The 20802-nt window shown below is 45.1% G+C and overlaps 1 protein-coding gene across 5 annotated transcripts in view; it reads left to right on the plus strand.

Annotated features, from left to right (window-relative positions):
• LOC146816482 (exportin-5-like) overlaps positions 1-20802 on the plus strand; it is a 1867381-nt gene that overhangs the window by 38374 nt on the left and 1808205 nt on the right. For all 5 annotated transcript variants that reach the window (XM_085610326.1, XM_085610327.1, XM_085610328.1 and 2 more), the window contains exons 2-4: positions 1566-1687; positions 16143-16215; positions 17181-17318. In XM_085610326.1, the coding sequence (XP_085466452.1) occupies positions 1566-1687; positions 16143-16215; positions 17181-17318 (333 nt within the window). The remainder of the gene's footprint in view (positions 1-1565; positions 1688-16142; positions 16216-17180; positions 17319-20802) is intronic.

The raw sequence follows: 20802 nt of genomic DNA on the forward strand, positions 1-20802 counted from the left end.
CTGCTGTGGTAACTGTTTCTGAGGACCTTGCTGACCCCCCCCCCTGACTGACTCCCTACTGGAGAGAGTTACTTTAGGTGACCAAAAGTGACCTTATTACAGCTATCCCAAACTTTTTGCTGAGAATGTTTCTAAGTGTCAAGTTTGTTGAATTTGCCAATGCTTGTTCACGGTTGAATGAAATGCTTTACTATACCTTGTAGATTCTATATCTCTGGAACTCATCAGTAGATCTTTTTCCTTGTGGTGTCTAAAAGTACCTAAAAATACAGTCTATTTTTATAAATTGATGGTTGATTTCTTTGGTTTCTTGTCGAATTCTTCTCCAATTGTTTTGGTGCTGTTTAAATGCTTTATACTTGTTCCTTTTTGTAAGCCTTTTAACTCAGAATCACAGCTACCCTGGGTTGAGCTGAATGTTTGACAAACGAAACTTAGGGGTCCTAAAGGGGTGTGTATTACACTGTGAGGTCACACAACCAAGCCATATAATACACACCATTTCCTCACAGAGTGCAAAATAACGTTGGATTGGGATGTGGCCTAATTGACGAACCCGTGACTGAGATTAATTTAAGCATTCTATACATTACATGTTACTCCCACTACCCACCTGACCTGATCCCACTCTAGCAAGGACGTTATGGACCATGAGAAACTTGTACTGTAAGCATTCAAGAGTGTTGCCACAAATTTGTAAGTGTTGTGAGGGTTCTGTGGCTTCATGAGACATGCAGTCCTTCTTGCTTTCATCGCTCTTTGAGTCGAGGCTTCTGTTACGACGGTGCATACTCTTTCTATACTGATCATGTATCCATCCATGACTGGCATGCAATGGTATGTACATACTGAGCCACATCCTGACAAACCGTCTTCCATTTTCATTTCCCATGCCTCCATACCCCTGCACCAGTTAATCAACACTACTGACTCTTCTCAATTCTGTGTTTCTTTTGTCTGACTTTGCCTTCATCTTTGTTTTCATTTCATTGCACACTTCCCACTCTTTCTGTTCCTGCCTACTGTCCACACAGTGTGAGTGATGTGTGCTTGTGGCAGGATGGCTCAAATGTCTGTGAGAGATTTTCTTGCCCCTGTTGCCTTTCTATTGGTTATGTACCAGCTAAGCACAGCCCGGTACTGTGGTTTTGTACAACACTCTGGTCAAGTCAGTACTTTACCAGGTGTTGTTTTTTTTAATTTTTTATTTATTAGCATTTTATTAAAGGCATACAATGCTCGAAACAAAAAACATACAGGCTTCAAGATAGATAAAGTATCCATACATTACATTTCAGAATGTCAACTTTACCATCAACCATACCATTACGTCCAATACATCAATTCACAGCTATACAGTTTGGTGTGCTTGGAGATAGGCAACCAAATGCATCCAGTAGTCTCTGGGTTTGGATCCTGCGGGTAGCTCTTCTCATATACCTTACCAGATGTTAAATATTATCATCATAGTTTCTTCATTCCATGTATTATTTGTCAAATGCAAGAATTGTAACTCTACTTTGCGTTAAGAGCTGCTCATAACTAACATTTTACTTCTGTTTTAGTTCTGCGATGCATTTAAAGAAAACTCTCCACTCTGCATTACTTGTGGCCTGAAGCTGGTAGAGAAAACAGAACCAACTATTGTGCGGTATCTTGGTCTCCAGATCTTAGTACATGTCTTCAAGTAAGACACTCCATCCCACTTTACTATGTGAATGAAACTCTGTTAACAGTTTTTAAACAAATTTAAGTGCACTTTACATTAAAGCTTGTTTACATTAATCACTCTTGTCTTTTCATACACATGTATTGGTAAATGACTACTGTTGTTGTCTGCATCAGTCAGTATTTTTGTTTTTGCTACATATTTATTCGCTGTCCCTTCAGTTATTTTCCTACGGATCGCATATGTCTGCAAATTTCTAAGGTCGTTTTCATATTCTATTTTATTCCTCCTCTCAGCCTAGTTTACTGTAGTACGATTTACAAAGTAAAATGTTTATCCTGGAGATGAGAAAGTAAGTTATGATTGTAGCATTTAATATTCTCATCTCCAGATTTCTAGTGGTACTCTAGCTATCAACAGCCACATTGTTTACCTCTCAGATGTAGGCTTATATGCTTAAACCACTTACCTGGCTAACTTCATTAACTTACTAGGTCTCGCGTATGTAGACACGATACAGAGCTTTCACTGTTATTGCCTCTTTCTTTCTCCTATTATGACACAGTTGTTCATGTTAGCTTTTGAAACTTGAACCACTATATCTTGCAACAGAAGTAGGTTTGAGGCAACTGCACAAGTATTGTCAGGAGTGGAGAGACATCCCAGTCTTTCTTAGAAGCCCGCCTCTTTCAACACAGATGGTACGCAGATCTGCATTTATACATTAGAGGTTTTTAGGACTCGCCTAGCGTTGCAGCGCGCCAGCGCGGCTTGCTCTGCGGGCTATTGTGATCGAGGAGATTTCAGAAGGGGACTTGTAGCCCCGCCCATCATTTTCATTGGCTGGCGTCGTCGTCTTTGCTAAACGGTGGCCTCCGATTGAAAATGAGGCTTCTTTGTTCCCGCCCGGTCTCCTTTTGGGACGGCCCATCCGGATTGGATCGTTTGAATGTCGGCTGTCGTGAGGGTATTTCTTATCTCTAGGAGGCGTGTAGTGATGGATCATGTTTCCGAACAAGCAGCTGCCTTTCCGCAATGGCAAGCACTTGTTTTCTTTGTAGTTCGGTTTGTTTAACAAATGCTCTAGTTTGTTCAAACAATTTCCTTTTCTCTGAAAACATCTTCTAATTCCGTATTTATAAGTGATGTTACAAATCTCAGTATGAATAAAAAATGTTTCAGCAAAGCAGCAAGTTAAAGCTGTGTTTTCGTGTTGCGACCCTGCTTTCATCCCCCTGCAAAAATGGGGTCTGCTCCGCACATGTGTAGCACGTGAAGAAGTGAGTGAGAGCGAGGACCGGCGCGCGGTAGGTGCGGGTGTTCAGGCGCTGAGAAGGCGGCAGAGAGTACGGGGACTCAGGCACGGTAAGGGCCTTTGTTTCACCGCTTCGGGGCTGTGTTTAACCTTCTGCGGTTGTCGTTGGTGCTAATTAGATGCGGGTTCCTGCGGCAAAGCGACCGTAAGTAGGTACTTACTGTTCCATTTTCAGCATCAAATATTCATTGCACATCGATTAGTTTTAATTCAATCCAACTTCCCCACAACGACAGGCCTGGTCCAAGCAAATAGGTTTACAACTACATGGGTTTGAAAGGAAAACCTGGAGTGGACCTGATTCAGGTTTATGCAAAGGCATGGTTATCCTTGTCCATAAACTCTAGACCGAGCCCCAGATATTGCCAGATGTTCTCATATACCCCTGCATGGTATACACAGTATACTGCATTGCAGCATTGTGAGAAAGTGCCATCTTTCTTGCATGTTATGCCCCCACTTTTTGCTGAATTGCTGATGTACTTTGACTGAGTGTGCCCTGGGCTCCGCCAATCAGGTACCCAGGGCCTGTGTTCCTTCCCAAAAACTGCATGAAGCCTAAACCCAATTGACATCTCTGGCCACATGTCAGCCCCTGGTAAATGGTACCCTAGGTACCCAGGGCCCTGTGACCAGAGAAGGCCCCTAAGGGCTGCAGCACTTATTGTGCCACCCTTAGAGGTCCTGTACCCTGACACACTCACTGTCTTTGCAGGCTGAGTGTTTTGGTGCAGAACAAAACAGAGAATCGACATGGCACACATCCCTGTGTGCCATGCCCACAAACACACTGCCCTGGCATACCTCAGTGACCCCTCTAGCTGGGTGCACTATGCCAGTGGTGTGGGTACAGGTGCATGAGCCCTGTACCCCTACAGTACCCAGATCCATTCCTGGGCATTGTAAGTGCAGTGCTGCCATTAAGACTATATGGTGCTGGGAAGTCGTAAGTCACAAACTCCACAGCACCATGATGGCTACACGGAAGGCTGAGAAGTTTGGTATCAAACTTCTCAGCACATTAAACCCACACTGATGCCAGTGTGGGATTTAATGTAAGATGCACGACAGAGTGCATCTTAGAGTTGCCCCCTGAACCTAACCTACAATCCACCTCCTGTCTGAGAGGCTGCCTAGGCTGCCACCCAGCAGAAATGTTGCTGGACCCCTGGGTATAGAGCCATCCGCTCTCCTGGGCCTGCAACAATGCACATCCTGGGTGAAGTGCTAGGTCTCCTCCCCCAGGATGGGCAGGGGAAGCTTCAAAGGCATGCCGCCTTTGTGAGCTTCTCCAGGCCACTTGCTGTACTCAGCAACTGCCCCCACCGGTTCTGACCCCCACTCTGGCGGGAAGATCGGTGGGAAAACCCAAGTGAGGAAAGGGGTGTGCCAGCCTCTTCCAACCCCACCCCTCAGGTGGGGGAGGCGAGGTGAAGCACAGCTCCGGGCTCTCACCATCTTGAGGATGGGGAGCCCTGCCCCATCTGGATTAGGCTCCTGCCCCCCTCCCACTGGAGAGTGGCAGGATAGGGGGTGTACCCACCCCAGGGAAGGGACCCACTGGTACCTGACCTCTACCTACCTGTAACGCCCCTAAATTTAGTATTTAGGAGCACCCTGAACCTTCCTTCCTCAGATCCCGAAGCCGAAACAAGCAAGAAGAACAAGAAGAAAGAAGACCTGCCGTGCAGCTGCTAACAAGAGGACGACACCAACTGACTTGACCCCAGCCCTACATGCCTGTCGACCCTCGATCCTGCTCCTGCTAAAACCCGGCGTCTCCAGTGGTCAGCAACCTCGAAAAACCCCGAAGGACCTGACCGCCTTGTGACTCTAAAAGACTGGGACTCCCACGAGCAGTGGTTCTGCTCAAAGCAAGTAACATGTCCCTGGTGCCAACCAGGAACCGCGACTCCTGCACACTCTGCACCCGCCAAGCCCGGCCTGTGCCTGAGTGGACAAAGACCTCGAGGATGTCTCCCCGGCGACTGTGACCCAGAATCCAGCACCCAAGGACCCACCTCGACGCTCCTGACGACGCCTGCAGCCTCAGAACCAGGGATCCCTCCAACCACGACTAGCAGAGGGTAAGATTTCCTGACGCGAAAAGACACCCCTGCACCCGGCGCCCTGCGGCCCCCTGTGCCCATCTCCTGGGTGCCTACCTAATCTACAGCTTCCCAACTTACCTCTCGAAGTGGTGGTCGCACCTGAAGAATCTTCGTCCCCGAGCTTGCAGCCTTTGTTTGTTTTGTAGCTTCTCCATTTGAAATCCATTGAGCGCCCGAGTGCTCAAAAGCATCCTGCACCCAGCCGCCCGAGTGCCCCTGGGAGTGCAACATCTATCCTAATCTACTTCCCCACTTGCCCTGAGTAAGTGACCAGGAGCCCAGCTCCCACAGCCTCGTGGCCTGCCTGCTAGCAGCCACCAACCAAAGGCCCCCTGCCCGCCATAGGCTAACATTGGGCCTAACTCTCTCTGCACCCGGCTGCCCCTGTGCCGCTGAGGGTGTAACAACTGTACCTACCTGACCCTGGGAGAGCCCTGAGTCTATGCCCAGAACCTTAACTCTGCCAGTCGAGTACTTACCCAGAAGCCGATAACTCACTTTTTCTCCATAGGGTAACATTGACTGGTTTCACTTGGATATTCTTCTGTCGAGTTTTGAAACTTTAAAATATTCACTAAAAATCAGCCGATCAACGAAAACAAAATTACACACCTGTTATCAGGAGAGATCCCAGTGCTGGATCTTGGTGCCAAGCACTGACCCTGAAAAGTAATTACAACTGTACTTATCAATAACTTGATTTTCCTCCATAGGATAACATTGCCTGGTTTTTGCCCGAAATTCTTCTAAGTGTCGATTTTTGAAACTTACAAATATTCCTTAAAAAGCGTGTGTGTAACAAAAACGATTTCTTTCAAATGTTTACAGGAAATGCACCAGGGTTGAATCCAGGATGCACCCCTGAGTAAGAAAATCATACGCAAAGTAACTAATTGCATTTACTTAAAAAGTCCCATCGAGCTCAATGTTATAATTGTGTTTGAATTATGTTGCCTTTTGCAACAACTGTAACTATTGCATTCAAAAGTCTATTGCCTATTGAAAGTATTTAACTAAAGCATCTCATTTTGAGAAAGTATATTTTGATACCTACTTGTGGTTCTAAAATAAAACAACTATATATTTTTATATACAAACCATTGGCCTAGAGTTCAGTTCTTGAGTGTGTGAGACCATTTGCTGACTGAGTGTGTACAATAAATGCTTTAAACTGTCCTCTGATACTGCCTTACTGCTCGACCAAGCTACCACTTTAGAGAGTAAGGTTATATCTAACTTTAGCCTCTGCCAAACCTCTGGGGACTGTGGACTCTGTGCACACTGAACCTTACTTTGGTGCAGTATATACAGAGCCACTTTCTTACAAGCATGTTTCAGGTTTTCACATACCATATCATATACATTGATGTCTGGTTCTGCCTCCCAAAATTTAGCTCTAATTAACACCTACTTACCTGGAACCACCTTTTTTTGCAGGTAGTGTATCCACTCCCCTTGCTACACACCGTGAAAGGAATATGCTGGAATGACCCACAGTATTTTCGATCAGAAAATCTTTGAAATGATATCCCTCACCAGTTGCCAGAATTGTCTTATTTCCTTACATCCACACCAAATGTCCGCAGTTTTTCGGCTATTTCTGACTGGGTTGTGCTGTTGGTACAAATGATAATCCCTTACTAAGGATCTGCGTTTCATTATCTTTCAAAGCGTAGGAGGAGATGTTCACGACTGGATTCTGTTGCCTACTCACCACCTGTAGACTTTGCGTCGTGTTGCTAACTCTCCATGGCTCTCCGCCGGGAATCTTACTTGTTTTTGGGTTTTGCCCTGGCCCCTCTCCCAATTCACATTGGTTTGTTGTTGGCCTCGTTGGGATCCTCTGGGCCAGTAGCCACCGCGACCCCTCGGTGGTCTCCATTGGCCTTCCCCTAAAAAAGGAAAAGGTCCCTGGGGTTGGTGCCAGTTCTCTTGATAAGAATAGTTGTTACTTGGGCCAGCCTGTTCGTTTTCGCTGTCTGTACTGTAGGAGGATTCTGAAAAAGTGGTGTAGTTCCTTCTTCCACGGTAGCCTCCTCTACCACGACCAGTGAAGCAACCCTGTGTGTCCTGCTTGTAGTAATCCTCTTGTAAGTAAGGATATGTGTTCTTTTTTTCGTAATAGCGGATGTCTTTAGCTAATTTCTCCAACTTCTTATTCTGTGTGGTTGTCTCAATCCTTGAGTGATTCCCCTAGGTGTTCAAGTGCCTCTTTAGCATTGGATAGTGTGGAATCTCCAGCGATTTCAGATTTCAAGGCAGCGATTTCGCGTATGAGGGCCTGTACTTGTTCGGCTGCTGTTTCTACTCCCAGCACCATCCAGTGCCGAGAGCAGTTGTTAGCAACAAAACTGAATCCCTCCTTAAACTTGGGTATGTCTATAAATATCGCTAGTTCATTCTTGACTTGTAATTCCACTGGGATTATATTTGCTTGAAGGCGTTTAGTCAGGAGATGACCATGCAAGCGAGTCCTTATTAGTTTCTTCTCCCGGTGCTCAAGTCTGGCAATGTTATCATTCAATGTAAAGTCAATAGTAGGCGTAGTAGAGGATACAAATTGGTTTGCAAGGTCCTGTAGTAATTGGTTAATGTAATCCTCTATGTATGACAGAGTTTTGCTCTCTACCATTTTGGCAGGGTGACTTTAATCACCAAAAATACCTCGCAGGTATGCACCTGCTCTGAAGTAGTTATATATATGGGTAGACCCAATGGTACTGGGACCTGGGTTATAGGCAATACAATGGAAAGTGGTCCCAGTAAAATGTACTTTGCCACAAAGCTTAAGAAGAAGAATCGCAGATTTAGGAAAAAACCTATATAGAGTGAAGGATTGAACAGTGTTATTTATTCACACTGTCATGTTCTCAAATACATCTAATACATAATCAGAATGCATACACAAAGTGCCCAGAGCGACAGGGAAAGAAGGAATAATAAAAGAAGTGATTTCGTGAAGGTAAAGCGTGTGAGCCAGTGATAATTGTGCAGACAATTATTTCATAGTGCATGTATCTCAGCTGAAGACCTTGCAACTTGGAGATCTAAAGTCTCTCGGGCTGAGTTTAAGGACACATCCCTCTGTAAAAGCATGGCTTTCAGTCTGCTCCGAGAATCAAACTGTATAAGGGAAACATTCAATGAAGGCCTCAGCGGCGCCTTCCTAACTGTGTGGGTCGGTGGAAACAATATTTGCAGGCAACAAGTAACCCTGGAACTTACAGTGACCAGATACTCGATCCCACAACAACCTTGATCATTAACATCAAATAACTCCTGTTCGAGAGCAGTTTGAACACTGTCTAAATCACAGCAGCTGGGGATCCTTTCAAGTGACACAATAGGTTTGCAACCGAAGCATTACATGCTCTGTGAAGCATAATATCCTGATAAATTAAAGACCCCCTTGTCACAGTCTGATCCGCTGGAAAAACATCAGTGTCCCCATTCCTGCATCTAAATCTGTACAATAATTCCCAAGATTCATGTATGTATCCCTCTCCCAATGCTTCATACCTGCCTACCTGGTGATACTGTAGACAGTACTGAAATTGGAATGTTGTGACTGGCAGCGTAATATGCACATGGATTAACCATTCTGTGGACGGTGACTCCGCCATGGTAAAAGGTAATTGGTCCAATTTTTCAATGTGCAGCATTGTATGTAATGCATTTTTTCGTGCCATTTTTGTCTGCCTTTCTGTTAAGTTGTATGCAGAAAACAGAGACAAACTTTTGATATACCGCCAAGTCATGTGACCAGAACGCAGTGATTCCAGCGTCCAACGTAATAATAGATTGCGATTGCCCATGGTGAAGAATCGACAAATACTGTTCCATTATATCTATCGCAGAAGACACAATAAATCCTGGATGTCAGCGTGATCATACCATTGTCGACCACCGCCAAAGCCTTTTAACCCTGTCAATCTCATGCAATCTTTTAGCAGCCTATTGTTGAGAGATTTTCCATACTTCGTTGTATATAGCGTATAAAAAGCGCTTATGATGTGGCTTCTGGGAACCTAACAAAAAATCCCTTAGATCCATGTCATCAGAGAGTAAGGACAGGTGTTGTTTCACTTCGGACAGTGTTGAGGTTTCTAGCCACTCTAGACAACACTTCCCAACACTGTAAGATTTCACCACCCCAAGTGTTCCATTTGTACATAGCGTTGGTCAGGTATATGTATACTAAACCCTTCGATGGTTCCCCTGAATTTTGACTGACACCTATTTGTGTCGATAGGCCAAACCAACCATCCCTTCCAATTGGGGTCTGAAGAATTGTATGAACCATCAATCAATCAATCCGGGGTTTATAAAGCGCGTTACTCACCCGTGAGGGTGTCATTTAGCATATCCTCACTATCTTGTGTATAATTTCCCTACCCCTCAAAGTGAGTTAGTGAGGGAAACTGAGGTGTGTTCAAGTCCTTTATCATAGCTAGTCCAAGACAGGAATCAGTTGCACTGTGTTGTTCAGGAAGATAATTTGCTGTGGTATGAGGCATGCTTTAAATAAGGCCTCAGTTCCCTGAATTTGCCCATCTTTAGTCCCCCAGACAGATTTTGTGTCTATGGTGTTCCTCCAAAATCAAAACTCTGTAAAGAAAGCTGGGAAATAAAGGATGCAGAATATATATGTTTCGTATTAATTAGCATATTTTTGTTTGCTGGTGTAGCTTATAATGATAATATCTTGTGCCTGAAATATTAAACCCAGAAAAATAAGCTCAAGTTCAAACGTTTGTGACTACCTTTTGGTGGTGTTAGGCAATGTTCCCATTGATGGTAAGTGGAAATATTACGTGGGATACTTGCTTTGTGCAAGAAATGATGACCATAGTGTTGGTAACAATACATGGTGTCAAAATCAGATGTATCATCATACAACTCATTACTTGAAAACCCAGCAGATTGTTCTAAATCTGACAGCATAGTATTTACAGTTTAAAAAAAGCACAGGTCAAAAGGGGAAGACGACCCCGACGCCGGCCCAGTATTTTCTCTCCTCTGTTTCAAACGGTCCTTCTGACATTTTATACAGAGGGAACCTTCTAAGACTTCTCCAACACATACAGTCTCTGAAGCACATTATCACAGTCAACCTCCACTCTGTCAAATTCACTCACATCCCTGGAATAAAGACATCTGAATCCACAATCACCAACTGGGGCTCGAGAACAACCAGGGTTACAACCCTCAAGGAAGCCCCTAAGTTTGAGGAAGGAGCGTAAATATCCATATGTTCTAATCGTAGAACATAGAACACCCTCCAGAGGAAGTATACTGAAGGGAGCTTGGGGCGCATCCCATAACTGGCGAGTAAGGTCAATGCTGGCATCTAACCCCCTGATAGTTCATTGTGGTATTAATGATAGGATCATTTGCTGGCAACCTGCAGCTGTGTATCACGAGGGGAGAACCCAGCTGCAAACACCTAGGAGCAGCAACCACCATTACGCCACCTAGCAACACGGATCTCTCTTATTCTTCTTTGCTCTTCCAGATGAGAAAACACATATCAAAAGATCAACTTTCCATCATCTCCTGGAATGTGGCTGGGGTGGCCTTAACGCTAAGATCTCATCAGGGTCACGAGTTCCTTAAAAGTAGTGACATCCTATGTCTTCAGGAGACGTGATCACGAAAACCCACGCAATACATGCATTCTCTGAAGTCTTTCACCCGGCTATACAAACAAGCCTATTCGGGTAGCCCTCAGGGGACCTCTCGATCTTCCTAAAGCAATCAGTCACAATATCGATCTCACCCATACAAACCTACAGGGATCTACAAGCCCTATCCATTGAAGGCCTAAAATTGGTCAGAAAGTCTTTTCTTTGCTCCTCATGAATTGTTATTTTAACCCACGTAAAGCTTCATGGGTGCACACTTTTGCCCCTTCTTGCTCGAGCATAAAAGCAATCATTGAAGCATATCCCTCCCACGAAATCATACTGGCAGGGGACTTTACCACTAAATCCCTAGGTCAATGCCACAATGTCGTGCAAACGAGCAACGAACGATAGCAGTTTAACAATCTACTTGCCATATTTGGCCGAAATTTTGGCTGACCGGAACCAGTCGAGCCATGGGAATGCGCCCGCCACACATTTAAGGAAATCTCAACAAATTACGATGTCTTTATGTCCAATCCCTTAATAAAACATCTCCAGAGTTTTGACATAACTCGTGCAGAAAGCAAGATGAATCAATGACTCTAGTAAGGAGAATCAAGTGGCAACCTTACCATGCACTTCAGGTAGCAAAATGGCTTGAAGATAAGGGATCTTGGTATAAGGACCAACCAGGGGAGCTACGTTTGACAAACTGGGACCTTATGATCAGAGCTTTGGCAGTATCACTTCAGAGATACACAGGCCCCCCACAAAGGGTACCCAGCAGCCACCCAGCCACATAAATAAATCCCTGCCGCAGTGGAACATCAGTCTCACGCGGATGAAGCTGAGGAAGAGAACACGCCTGTTCAAATTTAATCCAACCTACTAATTGCTCCTAAAGATGCATGGAAAGCACACAAAAAATGTCTAGGTTCTGAAACGAGCACAACAAGAGGAAGAATGGAATTGTCTTTTTTGAAATGCTCAAGGAAAGCTCCCTAACGCAACTCTGGAGTTATGTGAACACCTTAAAATCCCTTGGGAAACCAAGGGTAAATGCAGTTCCAGTTTCAGACTGGGAGAACCACGTGAGGGGCAGTTCCTAGCACATAAGCACCAAGATGTCATGACGCTTATATGGCCTAAAGTAGAGGAACATCAAGTTTCAATTTCATCTTTGGAAATAACAAAACTTATAAAAACCATGAAGGCCGGCGGAGTGCTGCGTCCAAACTGGGTCCTAGCAGGGATCTTTCAATCCACCCCAGATGACTGGGCCGCTTTACTAAACCTGCTATTCAATTCTGCCTTCACATCTGGTTAAACACCGGAATCCTGGAGAAGCTCAATACTATTTCCCATCTTTAAAAAAAGCGACCCCCCTAAAACCAAACCTTATAGCTCTGCTAGATCTGGAAGCAAAAGCATATGCCCAAATCTTATAGGAGAAATCGGAAATCTGGACAGAAGAAAACCAGCTGCCCCCCTTTTTTCAAACGGGCTTCTGTCGAGGAGCCTCCACAACTGATAACATCAGATCATTATCAGTCATCTGCCACCAAGCCATTCAGCAGCAGAACCAACCTCCACTCTACTGCTTCTTTGTTGACCTGTCCGCAGCATTTGATAGGGTCGATAGACAGATTCTCTGGATGAAACTAGCTAAATGGGGAATTCCATTTTCACTCCTAAAGGCCATAATGTCCCACTACTCGTAAACCTGGGTATGAATAAAAACAGGACCACATCTCTATCAGCTAAAATTGCAATGACAGGGGGTCTGAAACAAGGCTGCGTTCTGGCACCCTTATTGTTCAACCTGTACACAGCGGATTTGGGAAAAGCTCTGTCTAACAGCTGCCTGGTCATGCCCCGTCTAGCCCACTCCACATCCTTCAATATGCGGATGACATAGTCATTATGGACCACACCAACGTGCAACTTCAATGTACACTGACCAGTCTGAACACATACAGCATAACGAACCACCTTCCCATCAACCCAAACAAGACGAATATCCTTGTACTCGGACGCCAAAAGAACAAAAAACAAATTGCATGTACCATAGGTTCCATGACCATTAAGTCTGCTCCAAAATACAAGTATCTGGGGGTTTGGTTCACAGAGGGAATAAGTAAAGTCACTCAAGCATCCCTCCTTCCAGCACTTTCCTACAGTCCTCATGCCTTCCCTGGCTCCTGCGTGGAAATCTTGGAGCGGGCGCAGTGCGTGGGTTATAAAAAGATCTTCAAACTCCCAAAATACCTCCTCAGGGCAAGACTCAGGCTGGAGCTTGGACTGGTTAAACAAGCACTAATCCTTGATGCTGACTTCCAAAAATATTTCATTCGTATTTTGAAAGCTCCAGAAAAATCTTTGAAAAGCTGCCTTAGAGACATATTTGAAAAAACAGGTTCTCCATGGAATATTCAGCTCACAAAAGCCCATGTCACCACCGAAACAAACTAAGCAGCACTAACCCTGCCTAGTATCACATACACAACCTGGTAAAAGTCCATTAATAAACAAGTGCAAATAGCCTCATTTCAGCTAGACCAGGCTACTTTAAAAACCTCTCCTTTTCTTGCCCGCTAAATGCCTCATACCTGGTAACCAAACACCAGCCTTACCTCTCTGCGTCTCTCAATCCAAATACCAGAAGAGAGATTATGTATATGCGATTACTGGCACTGCAGATAGTGGATTTTAGCCAGCCCTGGGCAAATCAATAAACTGGAGGAGCATGCAGACTATGCGACTAAAAACAAGAATCATGGCTGCACCTCCTGCCATTATGATGGGAAGGAAAATTCTTCTCAGGGAACTATACCTGCTGGAAAATGCAAGTACCTTTCTAGAGGCTTCTGCAAAATGTTTTTCACAACAGGAGCCCTTCACCCTGGTACGTTGTAGAAAATGTATACAAATAATGAGTGATGCTCTTCATCCCCGTTCCGATCCCCCCTCCGTGCCCTTGCTTAATCCAAAAATTGATTCTGGATTATTTTAAACAGAAGCCAGGAGATGGACCTTCTGCAGACCAGAAATCAAACCTAGTAGCCATGCTTAAATTCTCCGAAAGACAGGTGCGCAGACAGAATACACAGCTCTACGGCGGAACTCAGATGCCGTTCAAGAATGATGAAGCACAATAGATGCTGGGGATTTCCAGCAATTTTATCAAATTAAGGACCGTTTTTTAAACCTCACAAAGTCGCAAAGCACTAAAAACTTTTATCAGAGAATCAGGATTAAGGACAACATATATAGCACTTAAGGGCACGGAAAGAATGGAGGAGCCGGCAAACGGATGAATCAGATGGGGACCAACTTTCTATACGAGCTGGTTCTTTAGGAATGTGCAACTGTAAATATGAAATTTAAGCCCTGGGCTACATTACGGCACATACCACCTGCACCTTCCTAGAGAGTTGGTGCCCATAGGCAAAGCTCCGGCTGCTAAAGGGAAAGGGTTCCAGAGAGGTAGCAGTGACAGACCACAAAATTGGAGACCATGATTACTGGGCACGGTCCAATGAACAATGCGTAGCTTCCCGCTCATAATCAGAAGTAATTTAGCTATTTCTTTTACTTTGATATAAGGGTCAAGCACAGATACTATGGTGCTTTTTAATGTTATTCTATTGTAATGCAATGGTTTTAATTAACTTATGCAAATAAACTTTCAATACAGATACAGTTTCAAAATCCCAGTCATCAGCGAGTACTGGAGGTGCTGATATAACTTAAAGAAATTTTAAATAAGTGTGGTATTTTCAAAAGTTCAGTTGGACCATATACATCATATGCAACCCTATCCCAAACTATTCCCTCAGGAACTGGAACTGCTGTAATGCTCACTAAGGACAGGTCTCTTTGTTCATGATGTGATTATGCATGTGGTTTCAGGACCAAGTTCACATGTTGTACTGCGGAGCGTTCTGGGAGATAATGTCCCTTCAGAAGCAGAAAAAAGACAGTCACAATACCTATCCAAAGGATTAGGAAAAGTAGACCAATTGCAATCCAGAGCTGTAGCCAGGGAGTAAGAGAGTACGTTGTTTTGAGCCAAAGGTAGACATCATGTAGTTGCTGTTCATGGGAAATTGAAGCAGGCGGTGACTCTGGTTCACCTAAATCCAGAGAGAAGGTATCAAAATAGATTAGGCATACGCTGTTTGATCTAACTTTGATAGCTTAGCAGGTTTCGTACATGCGTTTTTGTTTTTGTAAATCCCTTTTTATTAAACAGTCTCGACATGAAGGTACAAATTCACATAATCAATTGACGGTTACAGTGAAATCAGGTTACATACAATACAACAACATAATTACATTGAAATTCACGGGGATGGGGGATCATCATCATCGGCATCACGGGGAGGGGTACATATATCGCCCCGGTATGCATTCCAGGGGGACCAAACCTTGGACCATTTGCGGGGGCAACCCCGGGCTACATAGATTGTTTTCTCTTAGCATACACCAGTCAAGATCTCGCCCCCAAGCTATGACCGTAGGCGGGTGCGGGGCTCCCCAGAGCTGTGCAATATTTCTCTTGGCGATCATGCAGGCAAGTGTGACCCATTTCGTAGTATAAGTGTTGAGGTTGGTAGGTTCCCAGATGTTAAGGAGGCACCTGGGTGCTTCCGATCTGACTTGCACCCCCAACACTTCACTCATGATTGTGTGGATGTTGCGCCAGTATTCCTGGATTTGCTCACAGTGCCGTAGTATATGTATGAATGTGCCCAATTGTGTGCATCCCCTCCTACAAGAGCCATCCGTCAGTCCACCCATATGCACCAGTTGGGGACCAGCTACGTAAATTCTATGGAGGATCTTTAGCTGCACCAGTCTGAGTCGCGCTGGGATAGCGACCGTTTTAGGAGAGGAGACCGCTTCCTGCCAGGTTTCATCATCTAATTCAATCCCGTCCTCAGTCCATTTGTCTCGCAGTTTTAATAGGGGGTTGTGTACATGCGTATTTTGTTAGTGCCAGTATCAGGGATTTCAGTTCTGCCAGCTGTGCCGTGCAATCTCCTAGAGACTGCTTCTGTGTATTACTAGGACGGAACTTGACGTCCCACATACGTCCCTTCACAGTCGCGCAAGCTGCGCTATATTGCTGTTTACTGCAATGCTTCCCATGCATTTGCACACATCGAAATAGCGAGAAGTACGCGAGCGAAGGCCCAGTGTGTCTGTTTCGTATGTTCATGGTGAACAGACTGGTGACATATGTCGCTATCTGGAGCTAGAGAGTGATGGTCGTTGAAGGTTTTAATGGCCAAGCCTTTGCGTTCACATTGCCTATATGTGCATTGTTTAGCCACCTTTTGTTATTTGCCTGCCTGCCTTTTGACGGTTTATGTTTAAGATGTTAAACAATATAACTGATTATGTTTATTTTCCAGGCATCGTTGGGACACAATTCCTCTAAATGATAGAATGTTCCTGAAGGAGAGGGTTATGCATCTGATAGCCACAGTGAGTACTGTAAAGGGGTGTGACTTTGAAAAGATTGGGCCAGATGTATAAAGATTCAATTCACAAAAAACTGTTGCAAATTGGGCACCAAACGTTTGTGAATGGAATCTGATTTTGTAAAATAATGATTACGAGGGGGGTCATAGAACAGCTTGTCTAATTAATATTATAGTCATTAAACAGGGCACAGTTTCCTACTCCCTTGCGGTGGGCAGCAATCACAGTGAACGTGACCTGCAAGGGACAACAGACCACATTCTCGTTGATTACATTCCAAAATGGAGAACTTAATTTTTTTTATTTAACGCAGTCTATGTACTTTACAGAAATAGGTGCTGCTTTTAAAACAAAACAGTTTTGGAAAACTTAGAAGGCGCTAGTAGGGGTCCCCTGGACCACTGCCAACTTACCCGGAGACTGTCAACACGATTCACCAAGGGAAAGTGGTCCAAGTGGGTACCTTCTCCTTTGCAAATCCGTTACCACTCCAACTTGGGAGTCAATAACTCATCAATGGTTTGCAATTTCGATATAGGGTTGCAAACCATTGATACATGCCATATCAAATTGCAATTTGGAAGAAGTACCCCTTCCAAATGACGATTTGGTATGAGTCGCAGAGTATATTTTACGAGTCTAGAAAACCTTTCTGACTTGCAAATTTGGTTGTGTACATTAGGAAAAGAGACTTTGCAGTGGCAAACCAAGGGATTTTGCAAATCAAAGGATTTATGACTGCAAAAACTTTTAGTACCTCTGAACCTTTGTGCTTAAAGCATCACTGGAGAAAGATGTAATTTGTTTTGAGTGAGTGATAGCTTTTAAGTGCTTTGCTTTTATTAGGAAAAGGACCCAGTAAACACTGCTATCTTGACGTAGAGAGAAGTGAGTGTCTTGGTCTTCTCCTCATCTGTGTATTATTTTCTCCACATCATTCTTAACTGTATTTCTTTCTCTTTTGTTAGGGATTGAAACCTGTTTTAGAAGAAGAGATTTGCATTAAAGATGGTTACGCTCATATTGCTGTGGAAATAATAAAACATAAAGAGCCAAAAACGTGGTCGGATAAGTTGGTTGAGTTGCAAACTCTTCAATCGAAAGGGGTATGAATTCTTTCTCTATTGCATTCGATGTGCATGAAAGTTATTATATTAGGATGATTTTTAATTAAACAAATACTTGATTTATAATTTCTACCTGCCTGTTCCTCATGCTTATCACAAAGTCATTTCTGTTCAGTTATAGTGTTTTCTGGAGAACACAGCAAAAGCTTCATCTAGTGTCTTTTTTTTTAACCAGTCAGTTAGTGTTCATAACTTGTGTGGTTGTAGATAAGCATGCTTCTGTCATCTTGTGTTGGCTCAACATTGCAATGTTTTTCTTTAAAGAAGTCTTACAATTTGCAGGGTGTTGAGTGACTCCATTGTTAGATTGTTTTTGTCTTCCATCCGGGTTGGACATGTACTGGTGGGATGCTCCAATCTGACTTGCACAACGCTCATTCTTTGGGCCCTCGCCCTCGCTGTTTAACTCGTTGCTTCCAAAAAAGGCTTTTCTAGCAACTGTTACTCTCAACCGTTTCTCCTCCACAACAGCGCACTTTGGTGACCGTCCCGTTGGTAGGTGATGGAACAGATGCCCTTCAGGCAATGCTCATGATGCCATGCTAAGTATCCTTGGGCTGACCATCATACCATCGAAAACCTTTGTCTCTCCCCAGATCATAATGACGCCAAGTCTGTCTTTCCTTTTGGTGCAAACAGACCCTTTGTTCTCAGAGAGCTAGGTGCTGGGCCCACATCTGGGTACGGAAATAGCTAGCCCCAGATATCTTCGGGGAATCAAATCCTTTCTGCACCATTGAGGAAGATGATGTTGAGCTGTGGCAACCCACCTCACTGACCATGCCCTGAATTCGGCATCTCCAGCTTATCTGAGGCTGTTGAAGCGGAGGAAGAAGGGGCTCCATCTACCTCAACTTACGCTGGTGCCTGCACAAAGACCACACCTCAGAATCGTGAGCATGTTTGAAGCCAATGCACATTGTAAGTCTTATAAGACATCACACTTGGAGAAAGCCCAGTGCATTAGAAACGTCCACTTACAGGGCCATCACCACCTTCGGACTCCAGTCAACACCTTGGGAAGGAATCCGAGCTGAAATGAAATCCACCGAAGGGTGTCAATCTCCCATCAGCATTCAGATTGAAAGAGAGGTTCTGGCACAGACCGGTCCACAACTGTACCTTCATCGGTGCCAAAGTCAGCATTCTTGTTCAGACCTCCTTCCATGGCTAAATCAGATGACTATGACAGACCAATCATCAAAAAGCTCCAAGAAGAGCTCGACCATAAACAAAAGTGGATATTCATTCAACCCCGCACAGGGAAGATTTCTGCCAAATAATGTGGGCACCCTACCAAGAAAAAGGAGGCTTGCCTTTAAAGAGGAACGTGCTCCAAACGTGCCCTCAGAGGCTACACCACTGCGTAGAAGGTTGAAGGACACAGATACTAGCTCTCCTCCTTCCTGTCCCCCTCCGCTCCTCCATCTTCACAACCTCCTCCACAGCCCCCTCCTCCTTCTCCACCTCACCTGCACCCATCCAGAGGATAACAAGGGTCCATTCCATCCTCAGCCTAGGGACTACTCATGGGAAGATTAAGACATTGAGCCACAAGGTGATCTAGATTTACATCATGTCCCAATAAAGGCCTACCCCCGGATGATGTTACAATTTATCACGGTATACAGATCTACAAAATTACTGACGGCGTTCCTCTGCTTCGGTCATACTCACTAATCTAAGGTGTGGTCTTTGTGTGGGCGCCACCATCAGCTGACGTAGATGGAGTCCTTTCATTTTATAGAAACTAATATCTACAGATTTCTTATCCTAGAAAATTCCCCAAGCATCCGACTGGATCCGGAAATTTTTCAGCCATCCCCTTACACACTGGTAGGTGGCGTCCTTTGGCTCTGCGTGACGTTGTTGGTGCACAAAATAACGTGCGTGGTGCCTATCTAGCCGCCACCTCAGCTTGCTGACCTCAGTTTCTTCTTTTCTGAGCCATCGGCCTTCAAGGCCTGTGCGGATAGCAATACCACGAATCCAAAGGCCATCTGTGAGCGGGCGATGAAGCTTCTGGCCTTTTGCCACGTGATTCTGCACCTCTCCAGTTCCTGTTTGCGACAGATGTCCTGGAAACTTCTCTTGGAGTCTCTTGTGTCATTCATTGTCGTGATCCCAGACTTCTTCTGGTAAGTCCCACAAGAAGTCGAAGTGTTCTTTGACTTCTCCACTCATGTCCCATTCATCGGACCAGGCACAAGAACGACGCCTCAAGTCCAAGCCCTGCTCCCAGGTTATTCCTGTGGAGCTTGCGCCTGACCCCAGTTTTGCTCCGCACTTCCCGAGTTTCCTGGAGCTGGAGCGACCTCCCCCCCCCCCCCCCCTAACTTAGAGACTTTAATGAAGCAATGAGTCTCATTTTTGGGCACTGAACCCCACTGGATCGCCTTTGGGCCCATGGGCTCGGGAGAGACTCTGACCGGGGCTCTGCTGGCGGGTTCTCCTTGGTACCAGTCGAGCCCTCAAGATCCGTTGGTGGATTCGGACTGGCACCGGCTTTGCGACCTGCTCTGGAGACTGTTACAGCGGCACTGTTCTTGGCGGCTTTGAACCCATCATCATTCCCAACTCCGATATGGAGCCGGACAGGAGTTACTTGATGTCTGTTCCAGCAACGACCAGGCCCACGCGGCCTGAATTGGAGATGGAGCCTTATTTCCCTGAAGGGCCTTTGAGCAACACAAATGGAAGAGAACTGAGGATTCCTATGATTAATCTGACCCCTTAGCAGAGTCCATGGCTGAAGACACCTGGTATGTGGATCTAGCTGATGCCTATGCTCTGGACACCTCACCAGACACTGGCCTCCACTACAGTGGTTACAGAGGAATTGGCTTCCTATGAAATTGTAGTCCAGAGGGCGACTGAGTCCCTGGTTGCGGTCAAGACCAATTTCTTGATAGAGGTGCCTCAACCTTGGATGTCCCCCCCTTGTGAGGAAGTGGGTTTCTGTTGCAGTAACCCCCCCACTTTTGGCCAGACTACTGATGCCTTTTTACTTGATGTGCCCTGAGCCCCTGCCAAACTGGTTCCCAGGGCCTGTGTTCTTTACCCATAGTTAACCCAATTGGCATCTCTGGCCACAGGTAGGTCCCTGGTAAATGGTACCCCATGTACCCAGGGCACTCTGACCAGAGAAGGCCCCTTAGGGCTGCAGCACTTATTGTGCCACCCTTAGAGGCCCTACACCTTTTCACTCACACACTGCCTTGCAGGCTCCGTGTCTTGGTGCAGATCAAAAGTGAAGAGTCCCGCCCACAGAGCGACCTAAGCTTCTGGGAAGAAGTAAGGGAAATGGGGATGGTCCATTTTGTAATGGGGTTGAAGTACACACCCTGATTATAAGGCAGCAGGGGTAACTGGGAGCGGAAATGGACTCGTTCCTGGAGTTGACTGACAGGAGTCCCTCCTGGGATGGAGGTTCCTACAACTCATTGTTTTAGTTGTGTTGTAT

The sequence above is a fragment of the Triturus cristatus genome, chromosome 6, assembly GCF_964204655.1.
Source record: "Triturus cristatus chromosome 6, aTriCri1.1, whole genome shotgun sequence".
Taxonomy (NCBI): domain Eukaryota; kingdom Metazoa; phylum Chordata; class Amphibia; order Caudata; family Salamandridae; genus Triturus; species Triturus cristatus.